A 19,055-nucleotide genomic window follows, 5' to 3' on the forward strand; every position below is an offset into this window, starting at 1 on the left:
AATGTGTTTTGTTCTTAGGATGTCGAATCCCATTGGGAAGTCAACTAAATCTTTGAAATGTCTTTGTGTGCTGCACTTTACTGAGGAGCTCTCAACTGAGGTAGCACGGTTTGTGGTTTTACTTATGGAGGAAGTGAAGCCTATCAGTGGACACATTGTACTTAAGTGTTCAACCAACCAGTAGAGTGTAAATGTGAAATAGGGATTTAAATGTATCATACTGCTAATGCTAGCCATTTTCAATCCAATACAAGCCATGAAATAAAAACCTAGGGACACTCCACATGACAAACAAAAACACAAACTATTTATCAGTGAGTGGTGGAGGAAATTCATATGGCATTGGAAAGGTCAGTCATAGCCTATGGAAGTGTGATAAAGCATGGGACGCTGTAATCAATGTACCTATAGTCCAGTGGTCCGAGGCCTACGAGGCAGTACACTTATTCATGTACCGTTTGTACATCAGTGTAAGGCATAGCATAAAGTCTTTCAAAGTGCGTCTGTGCATGCAGACTGTTAGATCCTGATAGATTTGTTTTACCATTTTCAACTTTCAGCTTTTTTATTTGATCTTACTTGTTATTTGTCTATGAATAACTTCTATCAGTAACTTATTAAGCTGTGCCCTCTCTAAACTTTCTTGTAGAGAGATTTTTTTGATGGTGTGCTTCTAGGCCACTGTTGCGCAGTAACCCCATGGCTGCCTAGTACACCAGGAGAGAAGCTTATTGCGCTAAAACTATGGCTAACATAGTGGTCGGAACAAAGGCCGAATCTGGAGAAGGACCCACAGAGGAGGATGGGGAAACCAAAGAGACAAATGACGGGAGCTAGGTCAAATGTATGGAGAAGATGACATAAGCCATGTCTTCCCCCTCTCATCAAGGGCAACCTAAGATAACTGGATAATGGAATGGACGAGCTATTAGGATGGAAAATCTGGTGTAGTTTAATGTGCTTTACCAAAAAATGGCTGCCCCAGAATATATCCGACAACAACATTTCCATGGAATGGCTTCCAGACTTTTCGGGCTGACAAAGACTGCATTGAGAGTTTCATCGTGAGTCTTCAGAGGTTTACTGTGCTGGGCCCAATGGCTACAAGGTCTTTACTGCACATGTTTACCTCAACTTCATTTTCATATATAAATAGTTGCTTATTTTTATTCTGATGTCACAAACACCTAATTCCCCCCTGGGGTTAGTAATGTATTTTGATTCTGATTCTGATACGCTTGTTGCTGCACTTCAATACAGTCCATAAATAAAGTTGTTGCAGCATCTCCGCACTAAATATTTTCAGCTCCGTTTGTTCATCCAGTTCAGTGGAAATGTACACTGCACACACATTTACTTTGTCATTTGGGATCAAGTGAATGTATGGTGTGCTGACAGATAAGCCAAGTGAACAGTCCAACTGCTCCACACTGGAGAGAGGTTGGCCATCTCTGAACACTAATGAGACTAATGATCAACAAAGGAGACGCCCCGGGAAGAGCAGGGTTTGGCAGTGATGCCTGCACAAGACTTACCCAAATGAGCTCAAATATAGAGGATCAAGAGCACAGACACATACAAATAACAGCAACTGCTTTCTTTGAGCTTATGGCAGGATCGCAACAACTATTTTGTATGATTAAGAGTCAGGATGTTCTCAAGCACAAATGATTTTGATCATTTTAAATCCAAATCCATCACCAAATGAAACCCAAACGGACAACACAAAGCCAGACGGAAGAAAGGGACATAGCAGTGAGAATAGAAAGCAATGAGAAACTGCTTACACAGCGTTTTGAGAGAACAAAGACTCAACAGCAGCGTAGTCTTATACAACAGCTCGTAGGGACGGAACAAGAGATGAAAGTGGAGCACGAGACACACTGACAGGCTGAACACTCTATACTCTTCTGGGTCCGGGCGCGTTGCCGTGGTTACAACATCAGATTTAAAGTGCGTGGCTATGGAGGAAAGCTGGATGTGAACTAATGCTCAAACAGCTGAAAACATGCTGCCTGAAGCTGGATTCATAAATGCAGAGACAGACAGAACTATTTTTAGATAACTCTCAAATCAACAGCACCATTGACACATGAAGGTTTGGATGTTTTTTATAGAAACAAAATTGTAAAATATTCTGCCAATGCAGAATCACAAACATATTGACAGAAAACTAGATTTGTACTGATGTTAAATCACTCAACAATGAAAAGGTTGTCTCTGATTCAGTTGATCATGACAGAGATTCAAGAAAACAACAACCCTATCACTTAGAATATTTAGAATTGCCCATTCTGCAAATCCTTATTACGTTAAATAACAAACAAAAATTCTTAAATGTGGCTTTTTACAGTATTTTGGAAACCACAGTAGGGTTAAGATTCAGAAAGAAACCTGGTAATGGCAAATTCATTATGGTTAATAAGTAAGTTAATTTAGTTAATAAATGTTCCCAGAGATATTTGCCCATTCTGCACAAACGGTAGATTAAAACAGTAGATGGAAGCGTAACCACCATGAAAGTCTCCCAATATTAAAATAATAGTCTAAGTAAATCTCAGGTGTTTCAACCCCCTCACCAGCATCCAGGCAGCACATGGCTGCTGTGCAATGACCTAAATCAGTGTTTAATAGAGTTTAACAGGCATTAGCTGTGGCTGGTTAGTGGGTTAAAGCAGGACAGCAGGTGTTGTTGGCAACAGGTGATGCAGGGTCAGTAGGGCTGTACTGAAAGTTATTTTCATCAAATTCAAAGCTTCTGTTGAGGTTTTAAAATGATGCACCGGATTTCACAATGTCATCAACCTAACAATTGGGGTGAGGGTAGGTGTACAGGTGGTGCTTCATTTTATTTACGGTAGCTCAGTTCTTTGCAGTGAACTTTTTTTTTTAAAAACGCTAAACATTGATAAATATCATTTGAAGAAGAATATCTAAAATGCAAAAAAAAAGTTTAGGAACATCTTTTTAATGAACGCATTGCTGTGTCATTGTTATTGGACGTGTCTGAAACCATCCTTAGCAGCTAATACAAAGAGTAGAATACTATTAATATTAGTGTAGCCTAATATTCCTCTCTAAATGTGCAGAAATACTTGATATGCAAAGTATAGAAATGGAAATATAAAAATGTAATTAAGAAAAAAAGCTACTTGAATGTCAACTTCTTGAATTACGCTTTGTAGCTACAAACTATAAAGTACAGTCCTAAAGGTACGGATTCAAGGTTTGTTTTGTTGAGCAGGAAATCCAAAGTAATTGTATGCGTGTAACGGACAACCCCAAGAGGGTGACATTCAAACTCTGAAGGCAAAAAGTCGCTTTCCACATCCAGGCCTCTTATCGAAACCAAGCTTAATTTGTGAGCTCACTTGTCCCCGATAACACGCGTTCCTTCTCATAATATCAGCGAGTGACAGCGAGTCAGGCAGTAGCCTCATATAAATAAGTATAAACCACATATAATAATTCTGAACTCCATAAATGTGCCATTACACATAACGTTCTTTCTCAGCACTGGAATTGAAACCATTTTGAGAAGCCAAAAATATAATAATATTAATAATCATGAATGTGGGCTCATGTCCCCTCAGTGAGGAGGCAGGTGACCTGGGGGCTGCTGTCCTGCTGCCACAGTCACAATGTGGGCTAAGCAGAGTCAGTCACTGCCAGGTTAAGTCGGGAGGGATTGTCTGGGGGCCATATGTCACACACCCACCCCCACACACACACACGCACAGACACCTTTAAAGCAGCAACCTAATGCAGACTGACAGGGTGGCGGTGTAACGGAGCCTACACACGGCGGCGTGCGTTGCCGCTTAGCGGTGGGCGTGTCTTGAGCTTGGGGAGTCAACGCGAGCAATGCGACCAACAACCAATCACATGAATGTCCCGCCCCGGACATACAAAGCAAAGCATTCATGCTACATCCATGCTGGCTAAATATACTGTCTGCTTGCTAGCTGTCCATTCAAACGAAGTACACTGGATATAAACTCCCCAAACAGGCGAAAACCTACCAGTTTCACCCACTGTCTCTGCCACCTCCCCCCATGCCTGGCTCCTCCAGTTTGTATCCCTGTATGTAAAGAGGGACTGGTCATATAGTACCGGGTGATTCCCTACCGCCACGATAATTTCCTCCTCCATTTTTTGACATATGGGAAATAACTGCGGTCTGGCTCTCCCAACATACACGCGGTTTGATTGGCTAGCGCTTGTGCTGTCAGATTTGCATACGTGGGATTTGATTGGCTGACGCCTCCGTCGAGGCGGCAAAAGTAGAACATTGCTCTACTTTTGCAGCGAGCACCGCGAGAGAAGCTACGCTTTGCTCCCACAATGCAGTTCGGCGAATCGTGACGTCACCCCATTCAAAGTGAATGGGCAGAAGCGTGAAGCGTCAACGCACGCCGCCGTATAGGGGCCGTAAAGGTTACACACAGACACTTTGATATCTGTGGGATGTGATCAATTAATGGCACCCTGCCTGCCCTGAGGCTGTCAATCACCTTCTGACCTGCAATGCAATGTCCCAGGGGGACACACAGGAATGACCAATACAACTCTAAGTCTGTTAAATGATTAAAGAGCGAGGCAGACTAATTACTTTCTGGAACTCTCTTAAATCTCATACTTTCAGTCAATGATCTGAGACATACAACAAAGACAAAATGTCCCTGGTACTAAAAAAAAACATTCAACTCAGACACATGGCCAGTCAGGTAAAAGGAGTCTCCATTGGTGACCAGTTGCATAAAAAGACAACAAAGTGTGTACTGCCACTGCGAGGAACTCTATTTGGGACACGGTTTCTGACACTTGCTTTGTTAAAGATATCCACAAAAGGCTTATATCTCTTGATATCAATCCTGCTGAAGTCTCTGCAGTGTCTCTGACAAAGCTTACCCATGTAACCAATCCTCCACTTGGAGAACGCCACGATGCTGCCGCATATCCAGAAGAACTCCTCCACTGGGGGGCACACAGAGGCCCCCTGCTGACTCATAGACTGAGACACCTCATTCTGTTTGTCCTTGTCCCCCTCTGAGAAGAAAGCCCCTTTAGCCGGGGGTCCGGGCTTGTCTCCGGTGGTGGCTGTGGCAGTGGAGCACATCAGGGCGGAGGACACTGGGCCGAGGGCGAAAAAGCTGCTCTTCTTGTATGAAGTCATTTAGAAAAACTAAGAGGTGTTCCAACAAAAAATGTATTTGAGTAATTGAGAAAAATGTCAACTATTGCTAAGCAATTATTCTTATTAGTAATGTTCTATCTCCTCTGCATCACTTGATATATTTTCCTCCCATGGTTGAAAGCAAATTCCACAGAGAAAATCCAACAGAAGAATTCCTCTCAGGCGCTGAGCGGTATCAACAGTTGGTCAATAATCTTGTGATGTTATTGCCCCAGATAAATTGCTTACTGCACCGCCATCTCTTCAGTATTCTTCCATCTCAAAGCGTCAAAAAATGCAGCGATATATTTTTCGTAGCAACCATTTGTTTTCATTCTGTGCCATCATTTCTTTATTTCTTCCCTGGAAGCTGGAAATCACTAGTGGAGGTTCAAAAACTGCTGAAGGACAGACTGTGAATGCATCGTTGGAACGCAGAAAAGACTAGGAAGCACAGCACACACACGTTAACTGTGCAACACCTGTTGGGCGGGTAGAAATCCTAAATCCCTCAGAAGCAGTAATCCTAGTCTAGGAGCTTTGCTCAGAGTGTGGAGGGAGATGTGATGACCCAGAGGAGGCAGGATGGAAGGACATGATAATAAAGATAGCTTCTCTTTATGCTCCACGATCAATTAAAGCAGGGGTAGCCGGCGCTGTGCCCGCGGGCACTAAGTCACCCGCAGGGGGGAAATTGGTCGCCCGCGTGCATGTTCTAAAAATAGCACAAGTCACCATGGAGCTCCGTCTAAAAAAAATGATTGAATACATTTTTATTTTAAAATGACAATATTGAATATAACATTTTAAAAGCACACATTTGTATGTACATATGTAAGTGAAATGGAGATTTGGTGCGTGAAATTGAACTCTGACCCCAGATAGGTTCAGAGTTGAACTCCACGCACCAAATCTCCGTTCCACCTTTAGCTGAGACAAGCTAGCGTGAGCAGCTACGATGGTGCGCTAGCTGCGGGTTTTACCCTAAACATGGCAGAGAAGTGAAAGAAAAAGTACTGTTTTCAAGACGTTTGGGAGGAAGAATTATTTTTTACGACAGTGAAAGAAAAGTGTGTATGTCTCATTTGCGGTGCGACTGTGGCGATCGCAAAGCGGCACAATGTGGAGAGACACGTTGATACCTGTCACAAAAGCTACAATGCTAACTACCCACCTGGCAGCGCACTACGGGCAGAAAAAGCCCGTGAGTTAAAGGCAGCTTTGGGGAAGCAGCAGTCTTTTTTCACGAGGCCGGTGAAAAAGACGCAAAAAGCAACGGAAGCCTCATTTAGAGCTGCTAGAAGCCTTTTCGGACAGAGAGGTCTTGAAAGGTGCAATGATGGTTATTGCAAACACTGTGTTCAGTGACGAGAAGAATGGTTACGATGTCATCTCCACTCTCTCGATGTCCAGCTGGGGGCAAGTACGTCGTTAGAAGAGTGTCGGCTATGTGCGGGAACTTGACAGAGCAGCTGGACCGGGATCTGGCTACGTGCCGGTGGTTTAGCGTCCAGTGCGACGAGTCCGTGGACAGAAGCAGTACAGCACAGCTGATGATGTTTATCCGAATGGTGTTTGATGATTTCTCCACAAAAGAAGAACTCTTGACACTACTGCCCCTGAAGACAACAACGAGGGGAGTTGACGTTTACACCGCGGTCAAGAGCTTCTTCGTGGAGAAGAAGGTACCATTAGAAAAGCTGGTGTCGGTGACTACAGACGGAGCTCCCGCAATTTCTACATTACCACTGCATCATTCACCAGCAGGCATTGTGTACAAAAGTGACCGGCTTTAATCATGTGATGACCCCTGTCGTGAAAATCATAAACAGCATCCGCTCCAAAGCCAAACAACACAGGACGTTCAAAGTGCTGTTGGAGGAGCTGTCAGCTGAATATGGTGACCTGTTATTGCACACAGACATCCGATGGCTCAGCAGGGGAAGAGTATTGCAGCGTTTTTTGTCACTTTTGGGTGAAATCAAAGTATTCTTGCAATCCAAAGGGGAAGACGCCTCACTGCTTGAGGACACTGAGTGGATACTTGACCTTGCATTTTTAACCGACATCACTGAGAAACTGAACAATTTGAACTGTGAACTGCAAGGCAAAGGCAAGACTGTTACATGATAAGTGCTGTAAATGCATTTAAAGCTATGATGAGCATATTCTCTGTGCATTTACAGGGAAAGAAAGTGTTGCACTTTCCCTCTGTGCAGTCAGTGCTGCATGACAATGCTTCTGCATCTGGGGCTTTCGTCAAAGCTGCAGAAAAGTACTCTCAAGTCATAAACAGACTTGGTCAAGAGTTTGAAAACAGGTTTTGTGACTTTGGTGAACTTGAGCCATGTGTGTCATTCATTTCAAATCCTTTCATGCAAGTGGACCTGACATGCATTGCTGAGCAACTAAGTGCGACCTTCAACGTGGATGCTGGACAGGTGGAGAATGAAATCCTAACGTTGCAAAATGACCTCCACCTCAAAGCCCATCAGGATGCAGCAAACTGTTGGTGCCTTGTGGACACAGAAAAGTACAAAGGAGTATGCACAGCAGCCATGAAAGATGCCTGCCTTTTTGGTTCAACCTATCTTTGTGAGTCAGCCTTTTCAGACATGAACTTCATCAAGAACAAACACAGAACACGCCTTACTGATGCACATCTACAAGGTTTACTCAGAGTTGCAGTGTCAAATTATACCCCAGATTACAGTACACTAGTGGACAGCATGCAATGCCTAATGACTTCCCACTAATAGAAGGCAAAGAAAGAGACAACAGATGTTTTCAGTGAAACACCATGCCAACAGTAAACTCAAATGTGGAAAATAATTTGATCAAAAAGTGTAAAAAATGTGCTATTTTGTTAACAATTCTACAGATTTAGTGATTAATAAAAATATGATCTAATTGAGTTGATGTTCTTTTTTAAACTTTACATAATAATATTATATGATTATAATAAATAAATAATATTGTATGTTTAAATATATCTGTGTTTCCTACCATGGTAAATTATTGAGAGGAATAATTAACATTAACATGTGATCAGACAGTCCTTCACATACAGTAAATTAATATGTATTCTGATTATTATTAATAATAATATTATCATTAAAGGTGAACCGTGCAATTATGTTATTCAGGAAGTTTGTATCAAACAAGTAGCCCTTCGTATTACTCAGTACCCTTGAAGTAGCCCTCGGTGACAAAAAGGTTTGTGACCCCTGAATTAAAGAGTCTGTTTGATGTCAGGGGGGGGTTTCCTCTGAGGCCCTGGATACACCGGGCTCTGATATTCCCACACCCGTCTGCAGCCCTGCTCCACATGAAAAGATCCTTTTATCAATTACCTTCAACTCACTCTACATCTATCTGGCTCACCGTGCTCTGCATGATCAGTACAGATTGAAAACTACAAGTCATTCTATCAGTGCGTAAATCCCTAACCAAGGAGTAAATGTGCGTGAACACGAATATCATTACAGTCTAGTTGCCAGCAGTGTGAATCAGTGTGTCTGTCAATTTGAACAATTAGCATTGGTTGCATTAATTTGCATTTGCAGATAATTTGGACAATTATGTTGTGGTTTTTGAGGTATATTGAAGATGTTGAATCCATTTCTTACATTTTCAGGATCCAAAATCGCACTTTTCCGTTTTAAAACTTGAAAATAGAAATATGGCCACTTTCTGGGCATTTTTGATCCTGCAAATGTCAGCAATGGATTCAGCATCTTCAATAATGTCCAAAAACACTACAAAAATTATCGGACAAGCCATTTTTAAGGTATTTTCTACATATGCCAATTAATGCAATTTCTGCTAATTATGCAAATTACAGAACATATGCAAGTAAGCATCCGGCAGTTTCTATGTGCTGGGGATCCCTGCTATACATTTCTAACATACAACTTTTGGGTACAGGTTTGGGTACAGGTTCACAATAGGAATCTATGCGTTGACTTAACAGACTATTTTGCCAGAAGCCTTCAATACTTTCATCAAAATTGGTTCTGGAAGAACGCCATCACAACTCAAAGGAAAACTTTAAACTGTGGACTGAATTAGGTCAAGTGTCACACAGTGTCAGACTCCAGGACGTGGAGCTCTGCTTGACAAACAGCTGCCAGCTCTGAATATGGAACAGTTCCTCTCTCAGTCTGACAGTGAGCCCACCGGAGGAGCCTGTGCACAGCTGTCCACTGTACATAAACAACTTTGAAGCAGAACCTCTTGGAAAGGCTCCAAGCAAAAAAATAGTGAATCAATAGTGATTACTATAATTCCAGCCTTCAAACCTAAGCGGAGATTTCCTAACGTTTCAGAAACTGTATTTATTTTAATAAAAAGTACATGAAGGCGACCCCGAAGTTAGAATCGCATGATATCCTTCAAATAAAAACAAATGGGAATTTGGCATTGGATTTATGAAATGTTCTGAAAATAGGATATGTGGCAAACACAAATAGACACATGATTTTTGGAGCGTAAATGTAATTGACAGAATTAAAAAGCTAACGCTACATCACAAATACATGGCAGTGTATCACCACTGCTAAGCTAAAGGCGGATAATAATCAGCGTGATTATGTTAAGTAGTTTATTTAGTTACTTGTTAGCAACCAGGTGCACTTTGTTCTGCATCAGCCAATCGGCTCGCTTCTCCGTAACGGAGTTGGACCCATGGATACCCGTCATGCCAGGCTGTCAGAACAGAAGTACCCGTATGTGCAGTCAGAGCATGCTCAGTTGAGTTGCCCCTTAAGCCCCGCCCCCCAAGCTCCCACTCAGATGCACGTTCATAATGCCGAGGAAAATAAGTCTCAGAATAACGTTATTAGCACATTTTACAACTTGAGGACTGAATGTTTTTAATAAGGGCTATACAAATGCTCATACTGGGTAGTTTATTTGGTTAAAAAAAAAATCATCCAACGATTTACAGACCACTCTTTCCCAATGTTAGTCAATGGGAAAAAGTATTTCTGGGCTCAGTGACGTCACGGACTGATACGGAAGTTGCAGTACCGCCGTTTGGACACAACGAATATTTTCCTCAGAGTCCGGCGCACTTCCTGGGGGCTTGATTGGACCCAGGTACATCACAACAAAAACACGCCTGCTTGCTATCTGGCTCCAATATGGAGGAACACGCTCCCAATTGATATCAAGACAGTCAAAAGTCTATATAGCTTCTGTGGCAGAATGAAAACCACCTGTTTCACTTGTACTTTGGCCATCAAATGAATAAGTGAATTAGGGACTTAGGGACTTTAGCCCATTTGAAACTAAAGTAAAAATAAAAAATAATAATTTATTTTTTTTAATACAGTTTTTAGATGTAAGCCATCATCCACAGGTTAGCAGGTGCCACTTGATTGACGTATCTTTGAGACATTCCCTGTCGCTCCTGAAAATAATAGACTGACTTCAAGTGAGGCTGCATATTTTTGAACTCACTGCACTTATGGTAGATACCAACTACAACAAAATGAACATATTTTACCGTGATGGAATTTTAATACACGTTTCTAAATTATGCTGAAGTAACAACATACTGATAACGGTTAGTAAAAACCATGAAGTAATGCTTTGACGAGTCTGCAGACAGACGGCAGGCGAAAAACCTTTTAAATGCGTGTTTTCTGAATGGAGATCGGATCGATCAGGCTAAACTAACGTTGTATCTGCTCCGTCCGGACTCATAACAACATGATACAGACACAGATACAACAGCGACTGTATTCGCCATGACACAGACAGTCTGTGGTTTGTACTTGTTTAACTTTTGTCCAGTTTCTGAACAGATATGAGGAGCTGTGATCTCTGAGTGCTAACAGCTAACGGCTGATGTTTTGGTTTTCTGATTCAACGTCAGTGACGGCAGGCTGAGATCCTCACAGCTGATTGGCTACCGCGCAAACGCGTCATTCGCATTGCGTCCGGTGTGAACGCACCAATTAAGTTAGCATTTTACCACTTCCGGTTCCCTCGACAAAAAAGCAATGCAATTTCTCCATAGGATTTTGGAAAATAGCTCCAAATAAGGTCTGTGTTTGACACACATTTAAGAGACGGATCACGTTTTGTTCTACGACATTAAATACATCAGCAGTGACCCCGCTGGGGATTTTTGAAGAGTTTACGTGTCTGAAAAACGATGGTTGTTAACAAGTGGCTGAATAGGACTACAGAAGTTGTCCAGGCCGTTTTACGTCATTACACCGAACACGTAAAACACTCCCGCTAGTTTGTTTGCCCTGTTCTGCTTGAAAGCCAGTACCTGCCTCCTGCAAACTGTTCAAACAAACACTTCAACTTGTACCATTTACAATCTGTATGTTTGAATATGGATCTTAAGTTGGCGTGACGTTGAAGCAACGACCCTGCTGTAGTTCCTTTATAGCATAACGTTAGCATTTTGCTTCTGGCGATTCGATTTATGATTGGAAAATTATAAAAGTAGGATAGACATGTGGATATTATCCGACTGAACAAAACGTGATCTGTCTCTTAAATGTGTTTCAACCACAGACCTTATTTCGAGCTATTTTCCAAAATCCTATGGAGAAATTGCATTGCTTTTTTGTCGAGGGAACCGGAAGCAGCTTAATTCCGAGTTGTAGGACACGTCACTGCATCACTCTATGGCAGGGGTGGGGAACCTCCGGCCCCCGGGCCGTATACGGCCCGCGAGACCATTTGGTACGGCCCTCTAGGTAATTTATAAACACACGCAAAAAAGAAAAAAATTAAAGAAATCTAGACCGCAAAATAATTAAACAAGTGAGTGCCTGTTTTTCCTGGCAACGGTCATGGTCCATGAACACAACACGAGCCTAACGTGTCATCACGTGGTATATGTCTTGTCTGACAGGGGTGTAGTTCTGACGGAGAGCACCAGAACGCCACTCCGGGACTTTAAAAAATTGCAGTACCCATAAGTCCGTAGGCTACACGTGCTGCAGTTTTTGCGTGGCTGTGTCTTTAGCTGAAAGCCCAGTGGCGATCTGTTCATCTGTCATTCTGATCATACAGTCAATAACTTTGTTGTTATTAGCATCTGGTTAGCTAGCTATGCTAACGAATATAAGAAGCTTTTTCTCCAACCAGTGAGGTAAAGGCGCATCTTGATATGATCATTATAGTTATCAAAAAAAAAAGAGAATAAAGTAAACAGGTATAAAATACTATATGACAGTAAAAAAAAAAAATGTATTAATAAAGAAGAATACAGTTTGAAAGGAGAGTGATTTGTAAAATATCCATAAAGAAAAAGTAAATCTGCTTACAGTTCTGTTTCAAATGGGTGTTGAGAGATGTTTCCATAGATCACTTCATTTTGCTTTCAAAGTGCACCAGATTGATGCTTTCAATTTCAATATTTAAAAAAAAATCTTCCCGGGGAGCATGCCCCCGGACCCCCCTAGAGGAGGTTAGGTCCCCCCCACTTAAATCATGTCCATGGATAGGAAACTAAATACATTTGCACACATCTTGTGTCCATATCTTTCTGTTTTGGTGATCATGCCACAACCGAGCACGTGCATGCATGCGCGAGTCATGGCAAGATATCTGGATTAAGAGGTTGCTTTTTATTTGCACAGCATGAAAGAAAGGTGAAATGAGTGGGCTGTGATTTTAGTTTTTTAAGCAGAGGTCAATAATTTGTACGGCCCTCGGAGGATGTTGAAAAAATTGAAATGGCCCTTGAGAGGAAAAAGGTTCCCCACCCCTGCTCTATGGTCAATGCACGGATAAAGAATGTTGTTAGAATTTTGAATTTGTAAGAATTGTGTTAAAATAACTAGTTTTAATGTTAATTTTAAATGTTGCACTTGCATGAAGCTTCAGTGGATAAGCCTCACAGTTAAAATGGCACTTTTTGTTATCTGCTCACTGCAAGATGTTGTTTTTTTCTTTCTTGTTGTTGTTGCCGTCAACAAAATAATGGACTCATTCACTCAAACGGAAAATAAGCTACATACATTTATATTTAGGATTGTAATGAAGAAATGAATGAAAAAGACATGTTAGTTATGTTGTGTTCTTGGTTTAATCAAATTGGAAGTTGCACCAAATGATTTGATGTAATGCAGATGCAATTAGCCTACATAAAAGACCTCAAAGTGGAAGTACAGTCTGGGCTGTCTTTTTCACTCAATTCTGCAATAGGTAGATCTCACCTTTCACCAAGGCCGAGGTCAGGGATCTTGGGCTTAAAAAGGTTGGTGACCACTGACTAAATCAACACTTAGCGAAACGGGCTAACGGGGCTAACGGCTACTTTAGCACATAACTGGCAAAAGCGATCTTTTCTACGTCATGTTATCTGCACAAACGACATAGCACATGGAAGCTGAGATTCCACAGATTCCATTCCATTGGTAAAACTTACTGAACTAGCAGCCAGGAAAGAGCAAGAAAACAACTTCACTTTACGTCTTACCTTTGCTGTTTTGTGATCAAAAGTTTTGTTCAAGGGCATAAGCAGGAGACATTGTTAGTGCCAGCAGATCTGCCCTTTCGGCAAGCAATGTGGACAAGTTCATCTTTCTTTAAAAAAAACATGAAAATACAATGACAAGCAAGTCATTATGTCAAACTGGCTGCTTAAGTACAGTACAGTTCAAGTACAGATTATTTCAGTTCATCGAAATGCTGCACCTTAATGTTTATTTCATTTTGTATTTATTTGAGTGAATATTCAGTTTAATAATAATTAAAAACCCAAAACTAATAGCTTATGTTTTGTGAGTACTAGTACAGTAAAGTTCAAATACAGATTATTTCAGTTCATCCAAATGCTGCACCTTAATGTTTATTTTATTATATTTTGTATTTATTTGAGTGAATACATTATCCACAGTTTAATAATAATAAAAAAACCCAAAAAATATTTTATGTTTTGTGATAATTGTTTCTGCTGTACCGAAAACGTACCGAACCGTCACCTAAAAACCGAGGTACGTACCGAACCGAAATGTTTGTGAACCGTTACACCCATACTGGGAGCAAGAGTTTAAGTGGCTAAGGAGGGAAGATGGCAAAATGTTCTGCGACATCTGTAGAAAAGCTAAGATGAGTAACGGATTTGTCCGAGGGTGCACAACGATGCAGAAATCAGCGTTCAGGCTACAGCAGGTCAATTGAGTTGTTCTTGTAAATGTTTTGTTCATATTTTGATTGTAATTGTCTCATTTAAAACGATGGTATTGTTTAGGCACAATGGTCGTGGTGTTTTTAGCGGCCTCTGCCCCCCTCTGCTGTCTGTCAGTGCAGGAACAAATAAATCATTCATGTTCGTGTTGACATCTGTTCATCTTTTTTTTTCTCCATGCCCTTAAAAGTTCTGTATGAATCATTAAAAAAAAAACGAATGAATGAACATTTGCTGCTCAGTACCCAAACATAAATATTAAATATGTCTCATCTCATCATTAAAACTCTTAAAAAACTTTTATCAAATAAAATGACGGGTAATAATGGATTATGACAGAAATTTTACGATCCTGTCCGTCAAAATGACGGACAACGAAAAAGTCTAACGCAACCACTACAGAGCCGTCCAGCTAACCAATCAGAGCAGACTGAGCTCTGGTTTCAGACAGAGGGTGAAAAGAGGTGCTGCAGCACAAGCAGTATGAGAGAAATAAAGAGCTTTTTGAACATCAAAGCATGGAGACATGTCACAGTAGAGACACTATATACCAGCGACGTGCAGTCAGGGGAGGCAGGGGAGGCAGAGTCTCACCTGTCATACTCCAATGTAACGGAAAAACAACTAAAGAAAAACTAAATAATAATAATAATAATAATAAAATGTCTCCACTGATCTGTGTTGTAAGTGTGATTTCTGTATGATTCCAATCGCTTTTTATAGTCAAAATCAGCAAATTGGCCGAGCTCCGCTACAACTACATGGGAGCGATGAGGAGTGAGGCAGGGACGAGCTCTGCCTCTCGTAAGCCCACAGTAACTTGCTGGAGCGCGGGCACTAATGTAGCGCGGGCACTTATTTTGTGAGCGCGCTCAAGCCGGTTGCTGTGGGGTGAGGTGAGGCACAGATGAGATCTGCCTCACCTCAAAATGCGTCACCCCACAGAAACTGGCTGGAAAGCGGGCCCTAAGCGCATGCCTGCACCATCTCACTGTATGTCACCAATGTAATGTTTGTAGATCCCTTTATTACATTTATCCTCGCCATCCATAGTCTCTAAATAACTTATTTCACGTATATATGATATTTAGGCCCGCTGGTCTCATCATACAACGGCAATGAAAAAAGCACCAGGAGAGGCAGCCATAACCTCTGCCGCACTGAAGGGGGCGCAAGTGAGCCCACTGGTTCTTGTTGCTACTGTTATTCTACGCAGACGCAAACAACAAGCTAGACTTTTGAAACTAGAGGAAGATAAGGAGGACTTTTACAAAAATGTAATGGAGATTGTTGTCCAGAAGGATAGCATGGACTTCATCTTCAAGTCAAGGTAAGACCACAACTGTAATGAACATGGGATCTTACTAAGAAAGAACAATCCAATATTTAGATTTTGGGTATCCTTTTGTTGAACAGTCTGGTTAAAATGAATCGAAGCATCAGACTAAAAAAGCTTTTGAAAATAACCGAACATTTCGATTAAGGTCAAAATATAATATTTGTAAATCTGACTCTGAAAGAGTCAGTGCCTCACCATGAACCTCACCGCACGTCACTGCTATATACTGATATATACCTGTTTTATATTGGATATGATTTTAGTTAGGAAATAAAAACATAATTTTCAGAAAAGCAGATCCAGATGTTTGGCCATGAAAATGATAGGGCCCTTTCTAGTCCATCAATTTAAGCCAGGATATAATACAAAAAGAGTCCACGTTGTTCTTTTTTTTTTTTTTTTTTTTAAATCAACTTCTCATTTTTCTGTGCCTGCCAATTGAATATGAAAATAAAAAGACCACTTCACATCCAATTTGGTTTGTTCTATCAACGGAAATTTCATTTAAACTTCGGCAGTTTAAATATATATATAAAAATTGTATATATCATTCCTCATTTACACAGACATTAAGCTGTTTTATTTTAATAATGGAGGCCACAGAACTCATACACACCAGTTTGCACTATGAGCAGATCAGGCAATACAACAAAGGGGTCAACAAATCAATCACCAACTAAAATAACATGTATCAATTTCATCTTAATCACCACCAAAGGAGGGAGAAGTACTCAGATCTTGTACTTGAGTAAAAGTAGAAGTACCAGAGTGTAGGAATACTCTGTTGCAAGTACAAGTCCTGCATTCAAAATGTTACTCAAGTAAAAGTACAAAAGTATTATCATCAAAATATAGTGAAAGTAGCGACAGTAAAAGTAGTCGTTGTGCAGATTGGTCCATTTCAGAATAATATATATGATATGTTTTATAATGATTGATCATGAAAGTGTTCTCAAAGCTGGTAAAGGTGCAGCTAGTTTGAATGACTTTGTATACTGCAGGGTAGCTTGTGGATTTACTCCAGGTGGAACTAAAGTCTGATTTAACACTTGATTATATTTCACATCATTCATCCAGATCTGTAAAGTAACTAAAGGTATTCAATACAAAAGTATTAATATTAAAGTAACAACATCACTCAAGTACAAGTCCCTCAAAATTGTACATAAGTATAGTAGGCCTACTTGAGTAAATCTACTTAGTTACTTTACACCACTTATACAAATATGTTGAGCCCACTGCTGAAACACTCTCCAGTAAAATTATTACATCAGGCTTCACACCCCCACTGTTAGCTGGAGTTTAACGAAGGAGGGGGCCTTCTGTCAGCACACCAGACCCCATGAATGTATTACACCAATTTACTTTGCTAGTCCACACTGCTATGTACCAATTAACGAAGGCAATAAAGGAACCGTTGGGGTTCGCTTCAATTCGTGATTCTCTTCAATGATTTAAAACATACATCACATTTAATAGCTCGACAAAGGTAACACCAAATCGTCCACAGTGAGCACTCACGGGCAGAGAGCCTTGTGAGGAATTTGACACAAACATCTGAAATTAAATTACATTAAAAGCTGCTTCATGGATAATTTGAAAACCGAATGTATCTCAGGATCGTTTTATACCAATACAAAGTTGCATAACGGCATATTTTCTCGGGCGCATACAGAAATGATCAGGGAAACATATAAATGACAGAATTGTTAATGGAGTTTGGTGACGGAGTGACATAAGGCAGACAGGAAGAGAAAGATAAATTAAACAACTCACCATGTCCCCGAGGTTTGGCTCTGTTCCCAAGTTTTCCAGGCACACATTTTAAAACGCTGTTTTCAAACAGTAAGTTTGGTATACTGTGTCGTTTTCGAACCTTGGACCAAGTGGCGTAAATATGGATTTTCGACGACTTGTCATTGAGATACCAAAAAAGAGCTGAGTCGTGGATCTGTGGCATAGTAACTCAACTCTCTCATTAAAATAGATAAAATCAAAGAGAGAATGTGCCTAATATAACTATAATAAAAGTAATACAAGTACAGTGTTACAGTGGTGGCTTAAATCGCGTTCATAAATATGCACACATCGGAAAAGGGTGAAATCACAAGGGGGCATGTTGCTTGGTCTCATTATCCAGAGAGCACGAGCGCGCACCTGTGCACACACCGTGTTGCATTCGGGTACCCATCGAAACATGGGAAAAGTGACATCTAAAACAGTAGGGGGGACGGTTGAATCACTTTTACTCTTTTCTTTAAATCGTACTCGACCAACCATGTTTTAATATAATACTAATAATATAACATAACATATGTCTGCTAATGACCCATATCATTTATGAATTACATTTGACAAATATTTGACTACTTATTTAAAAAGAAGAAGTCAGATGTTGCTATGAACCCTAACCCCCAGTTTCCACTGGGTTCGTCAGCGCCGGTTTTGGTCCGACCTCCTCTAGCGCCATAACGGAGCGTCCACACAGCAGCGTGCGTTGACGCTTGGCGGTGGGCGTGTCTGAAGCTTGGGGATTTTTTGCGAGCAACGCGATCAACAACCAATCACCTGAATCTCCCGCCCCCGACATACAAAGCAATAGCAAAGTTAAAACGAAGTAAACTGGATATAAAATCCCCAAACAGGCGAAAACCTACCAGTTTCACCCACTGTCTCTGCCACCTCCCTCCATGCCTCGCTCCTCCGGTTTGTATCCCGGTAGATGAACAGACACTGATCATACAGCACCGGATGATTCACTACCGCTATAATGAATTTTCCCTCCATTTTTTGGAATATGAGGAAATGACCTGCATACACAAGGTTTGATTGGCTAGCGCTTGTACTGGCAGATTTGCATAAACGGGATTTCATTGGCTGACGCTTCTGCCGAGGCGCCAAAAGTTGAACATTGCTCAACTTTTGAAGCAAGCAACGCCAGCAACGTTCCACGTCGCTTCCCAAAATGCAGTTCGGCTAAAAGTGACGTCACCGCATTCAAAGTGAATGGGCAGAAGCGTTGGAAGCTTCAACGCACGCCGCTGTGTGGACGGGCCTCAACCCACCGGACGCGTCCCAGAAGCGTTTCAGAAGCGTAGCGTCGTGCATGCAGGCTCGCAGTTTTGTTATTGATTCGGGCATCCTGGGCATTTGTACTTCTACAAGAAAGTAAGTAGGCTACGTAGTTAAATGTTTTATTTGTGTGTCTGTTTAAATTGTGTTTATTGAATGGCTCTGTACTGTACCTACAAGTATTAATTAACTTTAAAACATTAATATGTAGTTGTTACCTTCCACTCCACAAACTGCAGCGACTAAAAACCAGGCCTTGTCCTTTCTGATGTTGTCCTTGTAGTAAGCATTGGTTACATCATATA

The 19,055-nt window shown here is 41.1% G+C and overlaps 1 protein-coding gene across 1 annotated transcript in view; it reads right to left on the bottom strand.

The window, feature by feature from the left end:
- plch2a (phospholipase C, eta 2a) overlaps positions 1-17,839 on the bottom strand; it is a 108,623-nt gene extending 90,784 nt beyond the window's left edge. The window contains 1 exon segment of the mRNA XM_034200708.1: positions 17,455-17,839. Within this exon segment, the coding sequence (XP_034056599.1) occupies positions 17,455-17,638 (184 nt within the window). The 5' untranslated portion in view covers positions 17,639-17,839.
- Positions 17,840-19,055: the final 1,216 nt, after the last annotated feature.

This window comes from Gymnodraco acuticeps, unplaced genomic scaffold (genome assembly GCF_902827175.1).
Source record: "Gymnodraco acuticeps unplaced genomic scaffold, fGymAcu1.1, whole genome shotgun sequence".
Lineage (NCBI taxonomy): Eukaryota > Metazoa > Chordata > Actinopteri > Perciformes > Bathydraconidae > Gymnodraco > Gymnodraco acuticeps.